Raw genomic sequence first — 26175 nt, forward strand, 5'->3', positions numbered from 1 at the left:
ATTCAACTGCAAAGGTCTTTGGCACCCACTCTTGAAACTTCTTATTTCAATAGTTGTGGAATTCGAGTAATGACAAATTTTTGTTGGTACTAGTTGTTACTAGTTAATTAAATTTCTATTTCACTATGTAAATAAAAACGAAACTTAATTCTATTTGTGAAAATCGTAAATCTATTTCAGCATGCAAGTTTGTATTCTGACAATATCAATTTAGAATGCACACCAAAGTGTGTCGAAGCTGTATTGATCCAACGTTGTTCTTTGATAATACAAATTTGAAAGGCAACTTTCCTAAATAGCAGTAGTTAATGCATTTAAATGCATTCAGCCAATACTTGCTCTTTCGTATTACACACACGCACAAACATAATGTAGCATAATACATCGACACGGTTCGACAACTCCAAGAACTCTTTAAGTGAGCCATTAACGCTGTTCTTTGAGGAATTTGGTCTTTCGCCATGACTGAAAATTTGCGTAATACATTTATTCTGCTGATATTATGACTATTGATATACACCTTGTTTTATTATTTTGAGTGAGATGTGCGAGTGAGCGATATCAAATTATGAAGTCAACGTATGAAATATCCATACTTCAAGAAAATAATCCAGATACTTTTGCACAGGCAAGCTGTATTTTCCTAGTCACGCGCTAACTTGATAGAAATGGCGGAAGTTCGAAATTCATAAAAGACAGACTGAATACCTTCAATTTGAATCGTCTCTAAGCCCCGCGACAGGTTAAGTTTGCAGCAACTTTTTGCATATATAGACCCAAACGTTCACGCAGAATATAGTTCCGCTGCAATACTGACGATTTTCTCACTGTTTGCGATATGAACAGCTCCGTGGTTGAGGCAAGACTGGCACGGGAGATGCAGAGCGTCGTTCTCACGCGGATTAATAAATAAAACCTGCTGCAAACTTAACCTGTCGCGGGGCTTAGTTCAAAAATCTTTTAAAATGCCGAGGAGTGTGTGTAATGTGTGTTGAGTCATGCATCTCGACATGCAGGTTTAAATTTGTGTTCCCTGCAATTAGTTCCGTTTGTGTAAATTATGGAGGGAAGGAGAAACGTGAAGAATACCTCATTCGTGACCTAGCGATACACAGACTCTCTACGACAAGCAGGTGTGCATCGTCGTTTGGGAAGTTGGCAACATTTCATTTCCGCTCGCTCAGAATCAAATTCCGATCAATTGTGATTTGAGATTTTGATTTTGCGAATTGACAATGCACTCGCGTTTATTAACTTCCAAGTAAGAAACTGCGGAAAATACAGAAACGTGTATCGCATACGCGCACACGTGCTCACACAAAGCGTTACACGCTACGAAGGTTCGAACTATGGTTAAAGCATCATAAGTTTCATCAGTTCATACATTCTCTTTGTCGCGATTAACCCGAAAGATAGGAAAGTAACTACAAATATCCAAAATAGAAAGACCCACACACTTAAGATAAAAACTGAATTTAAAAATTTGCACACTTTGACATCAACAAAAGCAATTGACTCAAAAATAGAATAATGTAGCATGAAAACACAATACGTATATTTTTGCATTGGCTATTTTACTTATCTCTGTACTTATAAGTTAATCGCGACGACGCTGATGAATGATAAGTTGATGAAATTGGTGGAGACAAATGAAATGTTCCTGTCATGCCTTACCCAGAATTCGAACCAAGTTGCTCTTGTTTGGCAGTGTGCTACGCTAACGACTACGACAAGGAGAGTGGTTACAATATTCTTCTCTGGCATATTTGTTTGTTGCCTTTGTACACAGACAGCCCAAATTATGTCAATTGACACAAATATGTTGACCCCAGTAACACATTAAAGTACATAAACTGCTGATGATTCACTTCTGGTGCATCAAAATACATACAGGAATGCATCAAAGGGTACTTCTATCAACTGCTAGCCCATGTAGTGCACGAAAAGTGCATCATTTGAGAAGATCAGACACGTTCATTTCAGAGAATCAAAGGTACCCATTTAAATTGATGCATCAAAAATGCATCTAAAGGCCGAATCACACGGAACTGGATTTTAGGTAGGAATGTCCTAGTTGGCGCTGGACTGTCTACTTGGCTGGGAATGATGGCTTCCAGGCTGACTGCTATACTGGTTTTGCGAAGTAGACTTTTTTCTAATTGCAACTGGCTTTCCCAGCTATATTCTGTGGAACAGCCAATCAGAGCAAAAGTTTGGCTATGTGAAGATAATCTGTGATGTTGGCAAGGGAAGTTCTTTTTGTCTGTGGTTTCAGAGTGTTGGTTGTTTCTGTTTGCTGCTCGACGAAAGAAAAAGTAACAGAGATGGGGATAATGATAAATCCTTCTTGTTACCAGCGTATTAAAGGTTTCACATTTTTAGTTGAAAACAATATTTTTTTATCAATGAATCTTGAAAATCTCGTGTATGAATATACATACCCGATCTTATTAAAAGGCTTGTTGAGTATACATTGATTACCATATTTTATTTCGAGCCAATTCCTATCCGATACCTTTATTTTAATTACTGTATTTTAATTTTTAATAACTGCAGTAGCTATTCTACAACGTTCTTCAAATCGCTCATCCATCTCCTTAGCTTGTCTGCTCCGCGCAATGCCTTATGGGTACACCAACAAGTACGGTGACATGTATTAAAACTATGAGATGAGGCAGTATCACACAACTACTGTCGGATTAAAAAATATAGATACTCGAATGTGGACTCCAATTAAAAATTAACCAGTAGACCTACATAAGAACGAGTTGCATCGAAATTTAGCTTAATCAATTTTGCGTTAATCTATGATAACAATTTTTTTAGTATGCCTTCTATTTTTTAACATTGTGAGAACAAGAAAAAGTGCCTTTTTAATTTATTTATTTTTGAAGTTTTGCAAACGTTCGCTCTCTTTGAAATTCTATAATCACATGATTGTTATGACATTTTAGTACTCTGCAGGTAGAAAGGTTTTAAACACAATTCTTAATTTTCAGATTTTAAAAAATTAAACCTTTTTTTTATCAATTTTGCAAAAAAAAATATATTTTTTTTTGGTATTGGGTAGTCCTACAAATACAATATTGGCTTTGTTTTGAAGCTCTTTCCATCTCTTTTTAAAACCCATTATCGTTGTCAATCCACAATGTGAAACCGATTTTATACAAAAAGATGTACGTGGAATGTGGCAACACTCGCAGTGACATCGGACCCAACGGACATCGCTGTGTGCAGATTAACGAGGAATTAAATAAGCTAAATTTTGATGTACCGTAACTCGTTTTTATGTAGTTCTGCTGGTTAATTTTTCATTGGAGTCCAAACTCGAGTATCCATATGTAGTCCAAGTCCAACTTGAAAGTCCAGCTGGAAATCTAGCCTCATGTGATTCAAGCATAACTTAATTTGAAGCATTTAGAGTTTTGGTTAATAAAAAACCTTAATAAAACTTGTTAGTGTATGTTTGTGTCTTTGCTTTATGTAAGATACGTAGCTAAACAAACTCATGCCGCTTTCTTTCCAGGAGGACCTCCGAAAGCGAAAAGAACAAGAGGACCGCCTGGCGCAAGAGGAGGAGTTCCTCCGCTCGTCCCTCCGAGGGTCCCGCAAACTCCAAGCGCTCGAAAGCCACCCTCCCCGGGAGCTGCCCACCGGCGTCGTCAACTATGGGTACATGCTGGAGGATGCCGAGCACGATGAAAGTAGTCTTCCTGAAAATCTCCACAAAGTCGTCAGTGAGTATTCACATCTATATCTATATCAGTGAGTGTGCATTTATTTCAGTATCGTCAGAATGGGCAGTGCTACTAAAAATAACTCCGACTATACAAAATTGCAAAAATAAAATCTTCAACGTGCCCTCTTTCCGTTCACGTGCTTTTGTACGCTTTTGTACAGGGTAGGTGGTGTAAAATTATTTTAATAAACATACATGCACCAACGGAAAATAAAGGTAATTTTTATGCAGAGTTAGAACAGATCTTTGATAAAGTTTCCCAATATGATATGAAAATTCTGTTAAGTGACTGAATCCATAATTGTTCCTGTGTTTAAAAAGGTGATAAAATTAACTGCAATAATTACCGTGGAATTTCTCTACTCTCAACAACATATAAAATATTATCTAACATTCTTTTAACAAGACTAACCCCATATGCTAATGAAATTATAGGTGATTATCAATGTGGATTTACACGTAACAGATCAACTACAGATCAAATTTTTCTCATCAGACAGCCACTTGGGAAAAAGTGGGAATATAATCAAAATGTCAATCAGCTATTCATTGATTTAAAAAAAAGCATATGATTCAGTTAAAAAAGATAAATTATATAATATATTAGTAGAGTTTGGATTACCCAAGAAGCTTGTTAATATGATAAAAGTATGCACCAGTGAAACAGAAAGTAAAATTCGTGTGAGTATGAAGTTGTCTGACAAATTTACAATTCATGATGGGTTAAAACAAGGAGATGCATTATCTCCATTGCTCTTTAATTTTGCCTTAGAATACGCTGTTAGGAAGGTAAAAGAAACTAACCAAGGACTAAAATTAAATGGAATTACACTGAAAAAAAAAAAGGTGTGGAAACTCACCTTTTGGGGTGAGTTTGGCTTGTCACAAATAGACGTCCCCAAAAGGTGAGTTTCCACACCCCATATTGGGGTGAGTTTTTCTCACCCTAGTATAGAGTGTGTTTTTCCTCCCATGGGGTGAGTTTTCTCACCCTAGTATAGAGTGTGTTTATCGTCCCATAGGGTGAGTTTTCTCACCCTAGTATAGAGTGTGTTTTTCGTCCCATAGGGTGAGTTTTCTCACCCTACTATAGAGTGTGTTTTTCGTCCCATGGGGTGAGTTTTCTCACCCTAGTATAGAGTGTGTTTTTCCTCCCATGGGGTGAGTTTTCTCACCCTAGTATAGTGTGTGTTTTTCCTCCCATAAGGGTGAGTTTTTCCTCCCATGAAGTGAGTTTTCTCACCCTAGTATAGAGTGTGTTTTTCCTCCCATAGGGTGAGTTTTCTCACCCTAGTATAGAGTGTGTTTTTCCTCCCATGGGGTGAGTTTTCTCACCCTAGTATAGAGTGTGTTTTTCCTCCCATAGGGTGAGTTTTCTCACCCTAGTATAGAGTGTGTTTTTCCTCCCATGGAGTGAGTTTTCTCACCCTAGTATAGAGTGTGTTTTTCCTCCCATAGGGTGAGTTTTCTCACCCTAGTATAGAGTGTGTTTTTTCCTCCCATGGGGTGAGTTTTCTCACCCTAGTATAGAGTGTGTTTTTCCTCCCATAGGGTGAGTTTTCTCACCCTAGTATAGTGTTTTTCCTCCCATGGGGTGAGTCTTTTTCACCCTAGTATAGTGTGTTTTTCCTCCCACATGGTGAGTTTTCTCACCCTAGTATAGAGAGTGTCTTTCCTCCCATAGGGTGAGTTTGAGGGGTTCGTGAGGAAGAGGTAAATGATCTTCAACTAGTATAATAATGCTTACCTTTAACCTTGAAGATCAGATCAGATCTTTTCTATCTTATAAAATATGAATGCAGAATGAGATAGAACAATCATAACTTCATTGTAATTTCTTCCCAGATAGCAAATTTATCAAAGTAGAGAATTGTGTAATATACGACATCACAGGGAAACAGTGTTTCTTCATTTAATGTGTTCAGATTTTAATGTGATTAATTGTCTTCTTTATAAAAAGAATATCATTCAATTTAGCATTAAATTTTGACAAAGCTTAAAAATCTTAGAGGAAACTAGATACGGCACGCTCACCAAGGTATTCATGTAGAAGAACAAGCCATCCATAAATTACATGTAGCTTGCAAGTAATATTATGTATCGATTTCTAAATCATACAAAAAAGTCGCAACTTTTAATGTACATACATTTTGTCCAATAAGTCTTTTTTGAGACTTCCACTTGATGCTTAGAAGCCAATTGGGACTGGATATATGTACAGTCACACACACTGCTGGGTTGTAATGATTTAATTGAAATTCAATGGTGCTGTTACAACCCAGAAGTGTCCTTGACTGTACAATATAACATGAAGGAGATTGATCTTCAGAAGTTACACCCGTTAATTACAAAATATCAACTTTTTTCTGTACTGTTTGGAAAGCAACTCATGCTCACACATACAATCATACATTGCTAGGATATAAATGACATACTTAACACAACAAAATACTGTATACTTGTATATGCGTAGATAAATTTTATGTACGATACATGGGATGCAAGTATTTACATACATGGTAAGAGGATAACCTCTGACACATACTACCTTGCCACTAAATGCATACACATTAAGCAATAATTCAACCTTACCTTTCCTTTGCTGCTGGTTCTGCACACTCAGTTCAATGCCACAATCATTACAATGTGAGTGATTTTTGGTGCTTTTAGAACCTATTTCAGTACTTTAATAAATTAATTATAAAGGAAAATGTACATTCTTAAGAAGGCAGAGCAAATTTAGTAAAAGTTATAAATATGTTCATATGCATAATTTTTAACCACTCTATTTCAAATACCGAGCTTAATTTTTTCACCCCAAAGATTAGATTGAAGAAATAAAGTCACCAGTTAGCAAAAATTTCAACTTTATTTACAATATACGTACATTTCATCTTGTAATAATTCAACATAGTTCTCACAATTTTATCCAAAAAAGAGGAATTATTATTCAGTACCAATTTTACTTAATTGATAAATATATGCATGCTGTATTCCTTTAAAATGTCTGTATGGAAAGGCGTCCATGATCTGAAAGGAGAAAAAAATGTAAGAGTAAATAAGAATATAACCAACAATGCATTTAGGTCAGAGTGTGATAGTTCAGAATGTACTTATAACATTTATGAGTCTTAATATATACCCAAAGAGTATACTAGTGATGTGTGCATACAAAGTGATTCAAGCTTGAGTAGCCAGCCTTCGTGGATGAGTGGTTACGAAAGCATGCTACAAGGCCAGGGGTGATGAGTTCGAATCCCAGCCTGAGCACAGGTGTTCTTTGTGAGTGTCCATTCATCCATTCCATCATATCAACACTCATCCTCATCTTTTCAATTAGCCCAAAAGTGACAGAGATGCGAAGAAAAATAAACAAAATCAATCAGTCAAGCTGTTCAATTGATAGATTGAGTTGGTTTTTTAAGTCCACTTTATGCACAGTATGGATAATCGAGACTGGACCTGTGGTTCAAAGTGGTATCCGAACCACTATGTCCTCCACAAGGTATCGAACCCGGGACCCCTTGATTTCAAGGCAACGACGCTACCACTGCGCCACCGGGGAGGCCCCCAAGCTGATCAGTTTCTACATTGAATGCAGTAACGCTAAATTGGCAATTTATTTTACACAGCATTTCCCATAGTATTTAAAGCTCGGGGGGGGGGGTTAAACCCAGTAACCCCCCTTGCGTACGCCACTGATTGAATGAACAGGTAGAGAGACTAAGATTATGTCACCCTATTCTGCAAAGGTAATATAAACATGCATGCTTTTATTTCGTAAGCAAGGGCCTATAAAAGCAGGGTGATGATGGGGCTGTAAACAGGCAGGAAAAAATAGCGAAATGAGGGCTGACTACTGGGCATGCCACAGCATATAACTGGAAATGGCACACTATCTTCAAAAGTAAGAAATTACTTTAGGATAATATTTTGTGCTGAAACATCGGTGTCGGGAGAGGGGGGTGGAACCGATCCATTGACCCCCCACCCCCTGGAAATGCCATCGGCCATTTCAAGTCACAAAAAGCAGAAGTTGTTATAACATAAATAATGTTTAGAAAGCTTTTATTGAAAAGTTAACACTTGAAAACAAAATAGAATAACTGTGCATTTCAGTACACTAACTGTGTAAAATGTAAAAAAAAAAAGAGAGAGAGAGAGAGAATAAGGAAAAGTTGTACTTGATATTCACTCACCTAGTAGAACGAATAGAAGTGTCCTCCCAGAGGATTTAATAATAGTAATAATAATAATATAATTTTATTTTTTGTTTATAATAGTTATTACTGTAAAATTATTATCATAACCATGATTCTTATTGTTAATATTTGTTCTACCATTAAGTTAAGTCAATGGGTTGCCTCCCACTACACACACACAAACACCTTTCTGGTGACGCCGAAGAGCTCAAACACTACCATTCAATCTTGGTGTGAAAAATATTTTTTTTACTAATTTTAGTAATTGCCCAACTGGATCTGCAGAAACTGAGTGTTTAGTTTTAGCTTTCTTGTGTTTCAGTTAGTTCTGCAGGGTGCGAACAATCTTGGCCTCAAACCCCCCCCCACCAAAAATTTCCGGGGGGGAAGATGTTTTGTTATAACAAATGAAAGATAAGCAATTACTTTTAATTTAAAATATACTGTACTAAGAATAATATCGGAAACACATACAAATTAGTGTAGTTCTGAGTATTGAATGCTTTCTCTCTCAAGAGATCATTAACAAATCTACACCAATGCGCACAATTAAAGTAAAACAAGAATGCAAGCAAATTAACTATGAAATGTAATTGATTTATAATAAAGCACAAACAAAACAAAAACTTACTCATAATAAAAGCACTTCAACTATTTCATAGTTTATTAACATCTTTAACCAGTTACTAAAGGAATTAATTATCTGCCTTGCAATATGTGATATGTATAAAAGTAACAAATTAATTTGCTTTATTTAATTAATAATACTAGTAATAATAATAATATATTTTTAATTGAGTAATTTATTTTTACTTTTAATAATACACATATGTGGGGGAAGGGGGATTGTAGATTAAGAACTTTCTTTCCCCCCACCAGTTTTCAATGATTTCGCACCCTGTAGTTCAGTCCTGTCAATGTGTATGTGTAAACATCATTTAGCGAAAAGGCAAAAAGATTTTATTTATTCTGTACATTATACCAGCATGTAACAGGGTCAGTGCCAGAGGGAGAAGTGAGTGGATGCCTCATTCCATCCCTTCACCCAGCAGACAAGAGACACATACCCTTGACAATTTTAGAAATATTTTCTATAGAAACAAGACATAGCTCCAAGACAACCCTCCAAAAATAAAAGCATGGATATGATTCTGTTTTCAAGTAGCAGAAATAAAGTTCTGTTGAAAGTTTAGTAGGCTACGAAAGAAATACATAAAGATTATAATTTGTATATTAGAGAGAACATGCTAAAGTGCATTTTGGGAATGCATATCCAAAGATTATTAATTACAAAATGAAAGGTGTGTATGTATGGCACACGCAGCATTATATTTTACGTTCCTAGTTCTATTTATGTGATTCTGACATTTTCAGATTACATACAGGTTAATTGATTTATTTACTTACCTTTCCATTTACAAAATCAGGATCATCAGAGTTGCTTATTTTAGTCAAACAGCATTCAATGTCTGAAATAAGGAATAAATTTAAATTAGATTAATCTTGAAAGTAGCAAAAATTTAACTTCTTCAATACGACAGTTTATTGTACAACTACATTTGTTAATAGATGGTAGACTATTTGAGGCGTTCATGAAGATTTAACATATAAAAGTTAATTATCATGCAAAGTTAGTATCATTTGGATCCCCCCAGAAATTTTAATTTTCCTAAGGAATGTCTATACATACAGTGGAAGATTGAGTGAAAGAAACCCAGAATGATTAAAGTTTAGATACTTTTCAAATAAGAATTAATTTCTTTATTTGTGTGTTTTCTCCTACATAACTTCTCAAAATGAATTTGTATTTCCAAAGACAAAATTTGTATGTAGGCTTTTACAGGGTAACTGATAGCCAATATATGTAGCATCACAGACCCTCTGCAAGTTGAAAAGGGAAAACAAATAAAATGTAGGAATCACTTACTTCATCCCACATCCACAAGAACACTAAATTGTACACAAGCAGCAATCGATTCTCAGAACTTAAAGATGCTGACACAGAAGTATATTTACTGTGTGGTCTAGTCAACCAAATTTTTTTTCACTGATCCTCCATGAAATTAATTGTGTAACAAAGATATTAGGAAAGGTATGTAAAGAGTGAGATGCATAAATATTTCCAGGAAAAGTTCAATGCAGTTCAATTCCTTAAATACACATAGGACGTCAAAAAATATTGAAAATTATGAACAACTTGCCTGGTAATATTTTAACATCTCGCTGTACACATTGTGTAATTAGTATGCCATATCAATTTCAAAATACTTCTGAAGACAGTCACAACAAAGTTTTACACTCCAGCCTACACTGTGTATAACTATTAGTACTGTCCTTCCCAGTGGCGAACACTCCCTTTGAAACAGAAATAACCGAAGCTATGAGACACCCACCACCCTTTCCTATTTCCAGATTTGTTGTTTGAATTTGTTTTTAAGTCCACTTTATGCACAGAAAGGCTAATCGGGGCTGGACCTAAAGTTCAAAGTGAAATCTGAACCACTACCGAGTATGGAACCTCGGACTCCTTGATACATGTATTTAAGTATGCATGTACTTTTGACACTTTAATTTTCTTTTCACACTAACTATGATGACTAAATGTTCAATACTAGCTGACCACCTCTAGCGTGCGCTACACCTAGGTACGTATAGTGGTCGCCATTGGCCCTCCCATCTCAACATATAAGCTTACTTCCTAAGAGACCTCCGTCATTTCAAGTTCCTACATCTTAAAACTTATGAAAATAATGAATAATAAATTCCCTTGAAAAGAGAACAAAATTAGATTTGAACTACTCTACTTACATTGCATATCTGTGTAAACCCAACCCATGCAGGATCCTTGAAAAACTGCTATCAGTGATGAGTGGCGTAATGTTCAGTGTAGATTGGAACTAAGGCAAGTGTGTTTGTGGGTATTATCCGTATTCACTCCTCTCTATGCATGGCACATTCCTGAAAAGGAGTTGAAAATTAAAATAATACTTAAAATTTTATGTTACACAACCATATTTATGTGTAAAAGAAATCTAAGACAACACTCTAAAAGAAATTCTAGCTGCTGCTTGAAATTGTAAGTTTTCTTAACTTAAATTGTTAATGTTTAGAATCCCCCAAGGACCGAAAATTTGAAGATACTATGGACGCACACTACAGAAAACCTCACGAATATCAGCGTCTAAATGTGGGAAGGCGATCATTGCTCCCGAAAATTAATGTCAAGGTATATTTAACTTTCACGCCCTTGTTTACAATGTGTCTTTTTTCCTTTAAAAAATTGTGAATTAGATGCAATCGACTACAACGAATGAATGGAGTTTAAGCAGCAGCTTACAAATCTTATAAACTCTTACAGAAGCCTGTTTTGTAAATAATATTTCCCATGCAAATTAACTTTACGTCCCACAATATCCCTCTGCATTATTTTGGCCTCTTTACTTAAAAATCAATTACAAATCCCTCTGGGGTACGTTCCGACAGCCAATAACGAAAGATTATGAATTATGAAAGGGCGTGATGCTGATCACATCACCCCCACTCACGACCGGATCAAGAAAGTGTGGGGCGTTACCCCCACACCCCCTATACGCCTTCATGGCGTGGTGCTATGCACAGGGGAGCACTTTACTTTTTTTTACTTTATGAATTATGAAAAACGGAGAAAGAAATAAAGATGATAGAGAATACTAGTAGCAGTGATAATTGTAGTACGGTCAACCTTTGTGACGTTGTTCCCCCAAACATCCACACATTCTGTTTAAAGTATGTCATAAGATTATCCTTCGTTTGTACCGGATTGTATCGCATTTACTTTCGTTTGCAACATTACAGAGTTCGAGTATTCACAAATTGAACTTGGGGGGGGGGGGGGACTTCAGGTAGCCCGTACAGTTTTATCCCAGCGCATTTTTTCGATTGTACCGTAACGATTTGAGAGTAAATTAAATTAATATTTGAAGTTCCCTCGCCCCCAATTTTAAAATGAAGGACAAAATCATTACGTTTGTACCATTGTAATAACTAAACTAAACAACTAAAAGCTCCCCATCATGGAGGAAGAAAAAATCAAGCAACTTCTTGGATAGAATTTCGTTTGTGCACTTGAAATTTTATTTTTTATCGTTATAGTTTTCCAGTTATTTCTCTCCAAAAATGGGAGTAGGAAGGACGGAAACGAACTTAAACCATGATTTCTCAGTCTCCGTAACCATAGGCGTAAATTATCGGGGACAAGGACCCCCAAAATTTTCACATTTGTTAAAATCTTCAAGTTAGGCGACCTGAGGAGCAAAGTAATAAAGAGTAATATTTGTGATTTCGCTAGTTATTTAAATGTCTTAGCACGTCGAGCTGCGACGCCAGGGGTCCCGGGTTCGAATCCCGCTTGGGCATGGTTGTTTGTAAATGTCCATTCATCAATTTCATCACTCATCCCCATCTTCTCAAAATTAGCCAAGAGGCACAAACCGCGAAGTAAAATAAAACGAATCAATCAAATCAAATCAAACCATGATGAATGCCAATCTTCGGACGAGAACTATTGAAAGGACTCACACTGCATGCTAAACAGTGCCCTCTCACCGCGTACTGTCATTATTTCGAAATGTGAAACACATTTTGGTCTAAGCATTTCGGATAGGACAATCTGAGCATATATAAAGAAAACTTACAGTGTAAAAATATTGAAAACGTTATTGAACTTACTTACCTTCGAATCCTGCTTTCTTATCTTCACTTTCAAATACCCACTCAGCAGACAAACTATTCTGGCCCACGGCACAGACGACCTCACACAATGTCAACGGCAAGTCTATTCTGGGATGACGTCCTTCGATTGGTCCCCACGAAAAGCGCGCGGTATACGACGCGTGACTCGCAACAAAAGACACTGGAAGTGAATGTCCTTTAAACAAAGCAACGATCTTTGGGGGTGGGGGTGGTTTAGACAACTTTTGTGGCAAGCGGATCCACTGGGAGGGCGATGGGAGCGATCTCCCTTCCCAACTGCCAGTGCTTGGATATGATATTATACCTGATATTTTTGAGACTCAGATGTTCCGCCTTTTATCCCCAAATTTAAAAGGCTCGAGAATATTTATAAAATAAGTCAACTTTATGATCAAGATAAGTTAATCGAAACTGACACTACAGTTTAAATTTGTATTGAATCACTGTGCAATATGCTTCAAATTAAATCGAACTGAGACCCCTTGAGGGAATAGGCTTTCGTGTTCTCTGCGTATTCACTATATTTCTCATATCTGCTCATTCAGTTTACATTGTGGCAATAGGAGGTCAAGAGGAATTATGATACAATAATAACCACCTATTCCACTCCTCGACCTCTATTTTTGCAAAGGAATTCTCTATCTTCTAGAACACAAAAAACAGCTTCGTTCCTGTTTACAGTATAATATGTTGTTTATATATAGCAGTGCAAGTGTATGTTACAATTGAGGTTCGGTGAGGTGAGGCATTCGAATGAAATTCGCCCCTCCCAGCTGTAACTTCTGGATCCGCCACTGGTTTGTGGCAATTTGAAAGCGCTCTGTGGATACCAAAGTCCTAAGAAAATAAAGGACAGAATTTCTCTCCTCCACAAATTGATTAAGCTAGTTTATTTTATTTCGCTTTTGTGTCACTTTTGGCTAATCGCGAAGATGAGGATGAATTGATGATATGATTAAATTCATGAAGGGACACTCACAAAGAAAACACATCCCCAGGCCTGGATTCGCTGCGCTACCCACTCCGCCATGGAGACCGGCTTTCCTTCACAGAGATAAGTACTTCATAATAATATTAATGTAGAATATAATATTGTAATTCTCATCCAGGAACAGCCCTATAGTAGGGAGGTGGGAGGATAAGGGCAGTTGATTCACGTTCCGCAACAAACAACTTCAAACTTCCCCAGAACTTATTAGTTAATAGTTGACATTGATACTTTCTAATAGGACATGATTAGTTGACCAAAAATCTAGATTTCTACCCCCTAAAAAACTAATTTGAACATGAGAATGTTTTTTTGTCGCTTTTATATAAAGAAAACTTCAAACTGCGTTTATGCTGGTTATTATCAGTTCGTTACAATAATCTGTAATGAAAATTTTATAATAATAAATGAGTATTTAATGTCTTATTGTTGAAAATATTGTCTTTGCATTTACTGTAGTGTCCTAATATACTGATTGGAACAAAGAACTCCAGAAAATATAACTTATATGGTGGTCGTTACCAAAGATAATGTACTCTTCCTGCGGGATTTGTAAGCAATAAGTTCTTCTCAATAAGGGGACCCCCATGGACAGGGTGCAGAGCTGTGGTGCAACGCTCTCGTCACTTGGTGTCCAGGTTCGAGCCTGGGTGAGTGACTGTTGAAATAGCCATTTCCATAAGATAAATTATTTTCCTGTATTTGTACATATTGCCAATGTACAGTGGGATCCATGAGTATTGACGTGCAAATTGTCCATGACTATTTTCATTAATTTTTCTCTTACATCCTACGTGCTTTTAAGAGATGGATTTTTTATGTATGCTGGTGCAGAAGTTGTCAACATCTTGTTTTGAGTTTTCCTTTAATTCTTGAAGCTCTTATTGGGTCAAATAAAGTGCATGAACATGGTGATGGACAATTTGCGCGGTAATACTCATGGATCCCACTGTACATGAGAACTTACGAAAAATAACATTTTTTTAAAAAAATCCAGATAGTTAATAACAAGCGTTAACGTGAAGATATGAAGGACGTATCATCCAAAATACAATAAGTAACGTTGAATGCAAGGACTTGCACTACTAATAAAACTGTATCTTAGATAGTGGTAAGCAGGTATAATGCTGTTTTTTTTCTTTCTCACTGGCAGGCAGACACGTCATTCGAGGTATTACATATATCGATTGTCTTCGACTGTTGACTAGAACAATAGAATTAAAGCATGGGCGTCGCCAGAAATTTTTAAAGGAAGAATGGCCGTTGGTATAAAATTTATTATTATTGTGATTATTTTGATTGATTGATTTGATTTATTCTACTTTACTTTTGTGCCACTTTGGCTGAAACCCAGCACAATTTAAAATGAAGACAAGACCGAGAGTGACAGCCGTCTGTATAATCGAGACTCATACTGTCCGAAAGCCTTGTATTGTTCAAGGGTTTGGTAAATCGTAGTGTAAATTATTTTTAGAATTCGTTAAAATCAAAATTTCTTTAATATGCAAATTGATTTACTTTTTATTTAAAGATGTTTAATTTTCTAAAATGTTCGTTTTTAAGTCCTATTACTAAATGTCTTTAAACATTTCTTATATATTTATTATTGAGATAATCTAAACGAGACCGAGGCTTTTCCTTCGGGAAAGAAAGAGCAACGAGAACGAGTCTGCTTACAGCGACGTCTGGCGAAGAACGAAAGGTTCCTTCATTCACGACTCTCGTCTCAGTTTGTAACCTAAATTCATTTTGCACTTTTATTAATTTTTGTAAAAGTAATCCTATGTTCAATGGCATTGATTCACTTCAGTTGACCATATTTTGAGAAATCTTACATGCCAGTATAATGCAAACTGTCTGAAATAAATGTAATAAGTTAGCCGTGACCGAGCACGTTGAATAGTAGACTCAAGGATTTTGCTACCGAATGCTTGACGGTCAATTAGTTGGCTTATGAAAAGATCCACGTATATATCCAAACCAATAATAATAATAATATCTTGATTTAGTAGGTGACGTGAGCGTGGATTACAAGGAAGCAGAATTCTTTATAGGGGTGGTCAGGCCAACAATAAAATTTAAACAGTAATATTAATAATAATAATTATCATGCTTATGATTATTATTGTTATAAACTAATTGAAATAAACCAATTTTATTTCAAATGTATTATCATTACTACTATTATTATTATTATTATTATTATTATATCTTCCTTGGAGAGAATTTTCTTCTCGATCCACTTGATAAATGAATTTCCAGCGCAACAGTAACTTGACTGAGATGCTTATAGTCATTAAATTTTGTTATTAACTTCTATAATAATAATACCCGTGGCTCTACAGCCCTCGAAGGGCCTTGACCTATCTCCCGGCTGCCAGGCTCCATCCCACAATCCTACCTAGAGGTGTGGAGATCTTCAACCAGTAATGGGGTGACGTGGGATCAGCACGTTAAACCCCTAGCCGTTATAGAAAATATCCGTGACCGGGTTACACTACTCACTCGTAGCTCGCCAATTTCCTCACGATGGTGGGTTGCCACCGGTCCTATGCACAGGCCGAGAACCCAGAGACTGAACCCAGGCGGACTCGAACCCATGCCGTCGGAGCCCAAAGCACAGCGCCTTAGACCGCACTGCCACGGACGAGGACAATTAACTTTTGTACAGTTTGTTCAAGAAAAAGCTTTCAAAGCTAGTTAGAAATTTTAATCACAGCATTTATCAGAGGAATATAATCGTGTACCCGAAATAAAACATTGCTTCGACTTGTAATGTCATTCCCAGGGAAGACTTCAGGTTTGGTGCATTGACGCGTGACGCTCACAGCAAGGGGTTGCTCGTTACAAAGGAAAAGGAGAGAAAGTCCAGAAACGGAACTTTGGAGGATATTCACGTATGGTATTCAACACGTCGTTGCAAAATTTATTTGTTGCCACATCTATTTGAAGACAGTGGCTCAGAAAGGGAACCAGTTTGCCTCATTAAATGTAGCGTATATTTGGAAATGAAACAAGAATAACAAATTGGAACTGCGTTTATGGTATTATGTGCTCATTGAAATTAATTAGCTTAACCAAAATTTCTTTTGAATACTTAGATAAGCGGACCTATTTAGAAGCTTTTATGATTTTTGTTTGTGCTGCTCTAAAGATTTCAAAAATATGGATAAGCATTTTAGGTTGTACATTGACTGTGATGTAGGGGTGGGGGAAAAGTAATGAAAGTTGAATGTCTTCTGGAGTTGCGGTCCCTTGCAAGGATAAAACGCAAAGTGGGATGAAACATTTTCTACTAGACTGTTCGTTGTTTGCGTTACCGCACTTAGGCATACCTTTTGAATAATTGCAAGAGATAGTCGTTGGTGTAGTAAACTACGAAGCAGAGGGTTCTAGGTTCAAATTTTGGGTAAAGTTTGAATATGTCCTTTTCTTTGTCTCATCAGTGTTATCCTCATCGTTACAATTAAGCCATTCGTCAAATTGCAAATTGAAGTATTCGTCACATGTCATATTGGTGGCGTACGTAAGTTGTTTGGCAGAGAACTTTAAAAAAATAATTTCAAATGCAGGAAGGATGGGAATTCTAGGAACATGACTATAACACAGGCCCGTTTATTTCGGGGGGGGACTCATCCTTATCACCACAGGCGTCGCCAGAAATATTTGCAGAAGGGGACAGGCCATTGATTGGTAGAAAGAATAATGACAATAATAATTATTACCAGTTTACCACGGTTATAATTATCATTTTACGATAACAACTATTATAAGTTATTGAAAATAAACCAATTTTAATCCAAATTATTTGTTATTGTTATTATTATTGTGTAAATGGAGAGAGACTGCTACTCGATCCACTGTATGAGTGTATATCCAACACATTGTCCATTGTTTTTACATTTTGTACAGTTAGTGTACTGAAATTCATAGTTATTGTATTTTGTTATTATCCTTTACACATTCCGTCAGTAAAAGGCTTTAAAAGTTTTGCCCAAATTTTACTCATAAAGTTTATATAAATTAGTATGACTTGTCACAAAGAAAACTATAAATTTTGAGAGTTGGTGGATCCATTTATTCTTTGGATTAAATGGTAGAATATAAAAATATAAACTGGTTCCTCTATTATACACTAAACTTTTTTCGATCTAATGTTTAATCCTGCTAAGAAAGTAAAATTAATTACCTCTACGTACTATTTAAATTAGATATTTGTAAGATTTCGGGGCTTCAGCCCCCTTAGCCCTCCCCCTGGCTACGTGCCTCATAACAAGAAGGCATAGCCCTTCTCTTATGGTCATAATCCTTTACGATAATCCCAGTGACTTCGGAAATATTAAATTTTTAATTGTGGTGGGGTCACATTTTAAACATTAAGTTTATTTTACATCTCAGCACAGAGAATTGTCTTGACGCCTCTCGTTAAATTTACTGTAAAATAGTAAGGTTAAACAAATTATTTAAACGTTAAAAAATAATTCCAATTACATTGAGTACTCAGGATGTGGACTCATGGTGTTATATCTGTAATCTGTGTTTTGCATAAGAGCTTCCTCCTAGCCGAAAAAAGTAATGAAATAAGAATAGCAAAAGTGTAATGCAGCCCGACAGATAAGCGTTATGAATGAACACTAGAAATACCGACTCCAAGTAACAAAATTTACTTCTCCAAGATAACATTGATAATGAAGGCACATTCTATTTTCATGATAAAATAACTACAAAGATACAGTCATACAGGTTCGAACAACATGAAAGAAGAAATATTGTAAACTAAAAAACACAGTTTTTTATGCCTTAATTTGTATGCACTTGCACGATTGCATATGTCACACGTTCTTTCAGGCTATAAACATGTATTTCCTTTGTTTAAGTGCAGTAAGAAATGTAACAGCAAATCTAAACCTCAATATGAAATGTGAGAGGAAAAATCATATTTTTCTTTCGGCTTAAATTTTGTTAATTACTGACGTAAAGCAGTGAAATTGTACTTGAAAATAAGAAATGACTATTCAAATAGATTATTCCTGAAATTTACATGTAACATACAGGTATTTATTTCGTTCACTTTCTAGTTATTAAAATATCACAGGGATCTCAAAACTGATAGGTTTATTCCAAGGTCCGTCGACCGCTAGTTTTCGACCTATTTTGAAAGTATTTCACGATTTAGTCACTCGAACCAGCGCCACTTGCAGTACAGCGCCTCTGCTGAATATTTAGAGAACTGCTACAGGGTGGTAATTTGTTGGGAAAAGGGTTCAGCAGGTAGACAAATTGCCTCGGAGAGCCTGGCAGGGGGTCCAGGACGACAAACGTTGTCATGTCGGCAAAATTCTTTCGCTATGACAAGGCCTGTGAGTGGATTTTCAGTGGGAAAGTTTGTACATGTGGCATCACGGTGCAGCCGAAACTCACCCAAAGGGGTGTATAGGGAAGGTTTTCACGACAGATCTGCACTCACCCTAGGGTAGGGAGGAGAAACTCACTCAAAAGGGTGAGGATTCCGAGTATTCTGACCTTCGAAGCCTCCAAAGAGCGAAACTCACCCCAAACACACCTTTTTTTTTTGCAGTGTACTCAGTTGTTAGCATATGCAGATGATGTAGACTTATTAGGGGATGATATAGATGCAATTCAGAATAATGCTAAAATATTTTTCAGAACAGCTAAAGAGATAGGTTTGGAAGTTAACAAAGAGAAAACTATATATATGCTTACAGGCCGAAACCAAGTGTTAGGTAATAATCAAAATCTAATTATTGATAACAACTCGTTTGAACCAGTTTCCAAATTCAAATACTTAGGAGTAATACAAACAAATGAAAATGATATTAAAGAGGAAATAAAAAGCAGGTTTAATTCAGGAAATGCATGTTACTTTTCTCTTCATAAACTTTTGTCTTCTCGTTTAATATCTAAGAAACTAAAAGTGAAAATATACAAAACAGTAATTTTGCCTGTAGTATTATATGGATGTGAAACTTGGTCCCTTACATTGAAAGAGGAACATAAATTGAGAGTATTTGAAAATAAGATCCTTAGAATAATATTTGGACCTAAAAGGGATGAGGAGACAGGTGAATGGAGAAGGTTATTTAATTTAGAACTACATAATTTGTATTCATGTCCAGATATTATTAGAATGATTAAATCAAGAAGAGTTAGGTGGGCAGGCCATGTGTCACGAATGGGAGAGGAAAGAGGAGTTCACAAGATTCTGGTTGGGAAACCTGATGGTAAGAGACCTATAGGAAGGCCAAGACGAAGATGGAGGGACAACGTTGAGATGGACCTAAAGGAAATCGGTAGGGATGGAAAAGAGTATACAGATCTTGCTCAAGATAAGGACAGGTGGAAGGCCTGTGTTGCTGCAGCCATAACCTTCGGGTTTAAGAAGGCTAGAGAGTTAGTTAGTTAGTGTACGATATGTATTTTTAGTGTAGCATAAATGCCAAAAGAAATGCTTGTTTTCATCGTGGATCTTGTTACATAGCGATTGGAGATTAATAATAATAAAACCCTTCATGTATTGTTTTCTGATGACTTGTCGGCTCTTTTTTCCCCTGGTAGGGACTCTTATCTAGGACCATTGGATTTTATGTACGTTGCAATATTGAAGATCGCATGTACAATGTCGATGGGGTCGGAGAGGGGGGGGGACGCCAAATTATAATCCTGCCGTAGTGGTAACGTCGTCGCCTTGTCGTCAAGGGGTCCCTGGTTCGATACTCGGTCGAGTCTCATGGTGGGTTGGATCCCACTTTAAACTGCAGGCCCAGTTCCGATTAGCCTATCTGTGCATGTATTGAATTCAACTGTTGTTTTAAGTCCACTTTGTGCAAAGAATGGCTAATCGGGACTGGACCTACAGTTTAAAGTAGAATCCGAACCACTATGTGCCTCCACCAGGTATCGAAACCGGGAACCCTCGATTACAAGGCGATGACGCTACCACTGTGCCATCAGGAAGGTCCTATCTGTGCATGTAGTAGACTATACTCTGCAAACCTATTTTTATGGCAGTTTTTAGAAACCATATCTTTGCTTCTTTGTTTGATCACAAGCGGGAGAATCACATTGTCCAAATTATAATTCTCGTATGACATCATCATGATGCATTTGGTTTGGCGAGGACTTGCAAATATCCGGTGGATGAATAAGTTGTTTTGCCCCCCTCCCCCTTACAGATATCACACAGCCTTCAGTTTCGCTCGTTTCGATTACACGTTTTTCACAGGTAAGATTCTCTGTCCCAATAGAATGCGGGACTTGTACCGTTTCTCGACTCCGTCACGATGTCCTTTGGGCAGGAGATGCGTTATTTCCTGTAGCTCCGTTGTCCTCGCACGAAACACTGTAGATGTGCGTTGTTGCAGTACGTTGTGCAGTGGTACCCTTATCTCAGTTTTAATAGCCAAGGTCGCGTATGATGTTTTCTTGTGGATTCCATCACAGATTATTAGTCATACACAAGCAGTATGTTCGTAATCGCATGAAAACGTTTATATTCACAAGCTGGGAGCTTCTGTTCGTTATTATCAAGTTCATGAATGGTGATGATTCGCTTGGAAGGAAACACTTCGTGAGTATTTGTGGCATATTCTTACTTTAATCAAAATCAAAACACCGCCTCACCTTGGAGTGAAACTTAGCGGTAGACCACGGGAGTCGGTGAAAGTTAGTTTTTAGTGCATGCAGCATATCTAATGTGCAACGGGCGTCTGTAACAGTAGGCAAATTGTTCATCGCTATTTCTGTCATTTCCCCCCTCTGCATTGTGTTTTTTTAAGGAATTGAATTTTGCTGAAGCTGTCCTTTGCTTATTGACGTTTTTATTTCAATTGGTCTACATCAGCAGCGAGCTGATTTACCGTATTTGCCGGCGTATAAGACCTTTTTGTATAAATTTTTAAGGAAAAAGCTTTATCACTGAACTTATAATTAATTTATGGTATTCCAATTATAAAGTAATATGTAGGTCTACTTTCAACAAATAACAAAATATGATTGAAGTTGATTAGGTAAATTTGAATTTTTTTTAGTTAACAATTTCTCGTAGATTTCGATCTGCAGCCGAAAGATCGGGAGAAACGTGGCGGGCGGCGCTGAGGGAGATGCCGACATTTGAGGCCTGTAATGCCCGCTTATTTTTGTGGACATCTTGCAAAACTAGCACTAACCTGTGTTATAACACGCAAAAGTTCTTCTGTAATTCTTCCAAGTTCCACCCTTATATACACAAATAAATACGCTTTAGAAATTATATTAAGAGCCACAGATAAAACATTTTAATCATAGTTTTGACCAGTAACGTCCTGCTTAAGTTTATATCCTTGAAAGATTTTTGTGTCGATGGGGATCGTTTGGAGGTTTCGAATGTGCAACACTGTATCAAGATTACGCTGCAGACGAACCGTTAAAAGCTAATGGTGTTCGTGAGCTTCCTTGCAATCCGAAATCTCCTAGCTCAAGTTTTTTGTTCCTTCGCGACTACAGAGCTGTGAATATCGTGGCAGGCAGATGTAAACCAAGAGCGTGTTAATTTCGTACTGTGCGTAAGAGTGTTATTCTTGGTTACTTGCCGTTACTTGTTTGTGTTATTGCAGTGTGTATGTGTGTTGTGTCAGTCAGACGATTGGAATGCCAGCCGCAAGGTTCACGTTAGAACAAAGAATTTTTATGTATGACACTTACGTGAAAACAGACTCGTGTCGAGACGTGTGTAGGCAATTTGTACAGAAATTCCCAGGCGTTTCACCTCCACATAGAGATACGGTTAGACGTCTTGTCCTTAAATTACGAGAAACTGGATCGTTAAATTTTAAAACACCTAAGCAAAACGACGGATTCTAACCGAAGCAAAACTCGATGAAATTGGTGCAGCGTTAGAACGTTCTCCAAACAAACCTCTACGCCGTGTTTCACAGGAGATGGGCGTGTCAAAATCATCAGCACATACAGCCACTAAGCTACTAAAATTAAAACCGTACAGAGTTTCTATAGTGCAAGAATTACGGCCCCCTGACAACGTAAGTAGAGTAAATTTCTGTAATTGGGTTTTGCAGAATATTGTAGATGGTATTGTTTATCCACAGTTAATAATTTTTTCGGATGAGGCATGGTTTCACTTGCGTGGTCATGTTTGTTCACAGAACAATAGGTACTGGAGCACTGAAAATCCCCGAATAATACACGAAGTTCCGTTACACGATGCAAAAATTGGTGTGTGGTGTGCTGTAAGTGCCAAAAGAATAATAGGGCCTATATTTTTTGAAGACACAATAAATTCAGAGAGGTACCGCACACAAATACTCGCGCCGTTTTTTCAGTTGTTATCAGACAATGAGAGACAATATGGGTATTTTCAACAAGATTCGGCCACAGCCCATACCGCCGCTGATTCTTTGGACGCTATAAGGGAGGTGTTTGATGACAGAATAATTTCAAGAGGTTTATGGCCTTCACGTTCGCCAGATCTTACCGTATGTGACTATTATTTGTGGGGAACCTTGAAAAATAGAGTCTACCGAAATAACCCTCATAGCATCGACGAACTAAAAGACAATATAAGGGCAGAATTAGGAAGAATTACGGAAGAAGAACTTTTGCGTGTGAATCAAAATTTCATCAAACGATGCCAGGAATGTGTGAATGTAGGTGGACATCACTTTGAACAACTCTTATAACACAGGTTAGTGCTAGTTTTGCAATATTTATATAAATGTCTGCATATGTCCATAAAAATATGCGGGCATTACAGGCCGCAAATGTCGGCACCTCCGTCAGCGCCGCCCGCCACGTTTCTCCCGATCTCTCGGCTACAGATCGAAATGGTCGCACGGTATATCCCGTAACATTTGTGACTTGTGTTTGTCTGAGTATGTCTGTTGGTTTCTGTGAATAGACAGTGTCTTTAACGAAACCCCAGACGAAGAAGTCTGGAGGGGTTAAATCTGGGGATTTGGGAGTCCAAGCAATTGGTCCCCCACGGCCACGAATCAGTTCAAACTTCATTGTAGCCAACACACTACAGCAAAACTCCCATGTGTCACGCACGAAAATACCAACACGAAAATTTTCCTACTATCACATTTACGTTTCTATTAATGTTTTATTTTACCCATACCCAAATGGATAACCCTGTATTTGTGTGTGTGTGTGTGGATAGTGAGAGGCGGTAATAAGTAAGGTTGAAATTGAGAAAATATCTGCTTGCACCCTTGAATTTTAGGAAAGTTCTTGAAAACCGGGAATTATAATTGAATTTTATCATGGTCCTAGACTAGTCACCCTGTACTCATCAGATTGCGGTAATCACTTAATGGAACAAGCCATTGCAGTTCCATTAACGTAAAAGAAACGCTTTGATCCTTGCAAGCTGACGTAATGCATATACAAATAACTGCAACTGCAAATATTTACATGAAACTTGTAAATGTGTGGAATGAAGCCTTTGAAAATTTCTCCTGTGTCACGTGTTATCTTTCGATAATCTAGTTTCGCAAAAGTTAATTACGTGCTTCAGGATAGCAAACCATAATTAACAGATTAATTTGGATCATGTTTATTGCTTGCCGTCAGCATTTACTTTGTCAGGAAGTCGTCTTTCGGACGAATTGTATGCAGACTCCCCGTATTTTGATTGATTGTAATTTGAAACTCCCATGTTCCTGCCAAATATCATGCTCTCTTTTGATAATTGATTTTGATTACGTGGAGCCTGCTGGCGTAAATTATAAAAGAGTATCGTGACGGAAATTTACGTTCGGCAATTTCCCTTTGTGCTGGAACTTCATGGGACGGAGTTATGGCGGCTTCCACAAACTCCGCATCCTCCACCTCGCCTCGCGAAGGAGGAGATGGCCAATAAAATGGCACGTGATAAGGAAGGGGAGGATTTCACGAGGTATCTGTTGGGGGCTGTGATTGACCTGTGTATAGATGTTTTCTCACTGCTCCCAAGATGTAACGTTGTTTAACGTGCCAAGAATTGAAAGCAGTGGCGTCACGCGGGGAATATCGCTGGGTGTTCACATCCTCTGAATGTTGGTGACAGTGGCTCTAAATTAGCATGCAATGTTAATGGGACATTATCAATTGTATAGTACTCTTAAACTATACTATTCCTACACTACGTTTTGAGCAGCAATGCCGGATCTACAAATCTTGCCCCCCCCCGCCAAATATTACCAAAGGCCCCCCTACCTTTACACCCCCCCACACACACATACACATACATTATAATGTATGTGTGTAATTCTTGATCTCTAAGTTGACAAGGTCACATAAGGGCCTAAAGGGTGATTCAAAAGTCCCTTAACACCCCTATAGAAAGTAAGGGAGTTAGGCTGGGTACAATTGTTCATGATTGAAACAGGTTAGGCTGGAAATTGAATCAAAATCAATTTTTTAAAATTGGAAGGGGGTGATGTGATATATATGGCACTGTTTTCTCACGCCTGGAAATTGATACATTTGTTACAATCATGCAGTCATAACTTTTTCCTGATTAAAGATAGGTTGAAGAAACCTTCACCACTGGAGTTCTCGTGAAATTCTGGCGTGATTTGGTTCTAGTCTGACTGCCACACGGAAAACCCAGAGTGGGTGTTCTTAAGTCGGAATTTTTCCGGCTTTGTTCCCGCATAAAGCGGCTCTAAGGCCCACCCAGCCTGAAATTAAATGGTACCCGGGATGGGGGGGATTAAAGGTGGCCGCAGCGTGGTGCTGATCACATCACCTCCAAGATTGCCGATATCGAAAATATGTGTGACCCCACCCCCACATACCCTAAATGTACCTGCATGGCACGATGCTATATGCACAGGGAACTTTAACTTTGCCTTTACCTGTATATGTTGTCTTAGTTTCTGTACCCCTGAGTAACGACGTTTATATTTTACATTCCCGAATCCTATACTATGCCAATGGCTGAGGGCCCCCTAAAGGCTTACTTGTGCTCTCTCGAAACGTAGGGTTAGGTTTGTATAGTTTAAAAGCAGTGTACAATGTACAATGCTACATTGCATGCTAATGTTCACATTCTGCTTGAGAAACCAGTGGAGAAACTGATCCAAGATAGGTTTCTCTGTTTGATATCTATTTCAGTGTTGTCAAATAAATTTGCAGGCAAAACAAGTTTTTAGTCCTAATTATGATTACAATATATCGTGAGAATACATGGCTAATACTGTTAACGCTGTTTCCATACACGAGTACATTCTAGATCAGCAATGTCTACAACGTCCACATTTTATTCCACCAAAACGGCACTGCCAGACATTTCATATCAGTTAACAATAATGATGATCTGTATGCATCTCTTTCTGTTTGAGTCAACCACTGTGACGGAGTGGTTAGCAAAGCGCGCTCGACGCCAGAGGTCACGGGATCGAATTCCGGCTTGGACATCGGTAATCTTTGCGAGTTTATCTTTATCAATTTTATCATGTCATTAATCATACTAATGCTTTATAAAAGCAAACATCCCCAAGTGAACGAATTCCTTG

General features: G+C 37.5%; 1 protein-coding gene across 2 annotated transcripts in view; it reads left to right on the forward strand.

The window, feature by feature from the left end:
- The window catches only part of sdt (MAGUK p55 family member stardust), a 225424-nt gene that overhangs the window by 138640 nt on the left and 60609 nt on the right, over positions 1 to 26175 (forward strand). For both annotated transcript variants that reach the window (XM_083111502.1, XM_083111501.1), the window contains exon 5: positions 3527 to 3737. In XM_083111502.1, the coding sequence (XP_082967628.1) occupies positions 3527 to 3737 (211 nt within the window). The remainder of the gene's footprint in view (positions 1 to 3526; positions 3738 to 26175) is intronic.

This window comes from Lepisma saccharinum, chromosome 25, assembly GCF_977018435.1.
Source record: "Lepisma saccharinum chromosome 25, izLepSacc3.1, whole genome shotgun sequence".
Lineage (NCBI taxonomy): Eukaryota > Metazoa > Arthropoda > Insecta > Zygentoma > Lepismatidae > Lepisma > Lepisma saccharinum.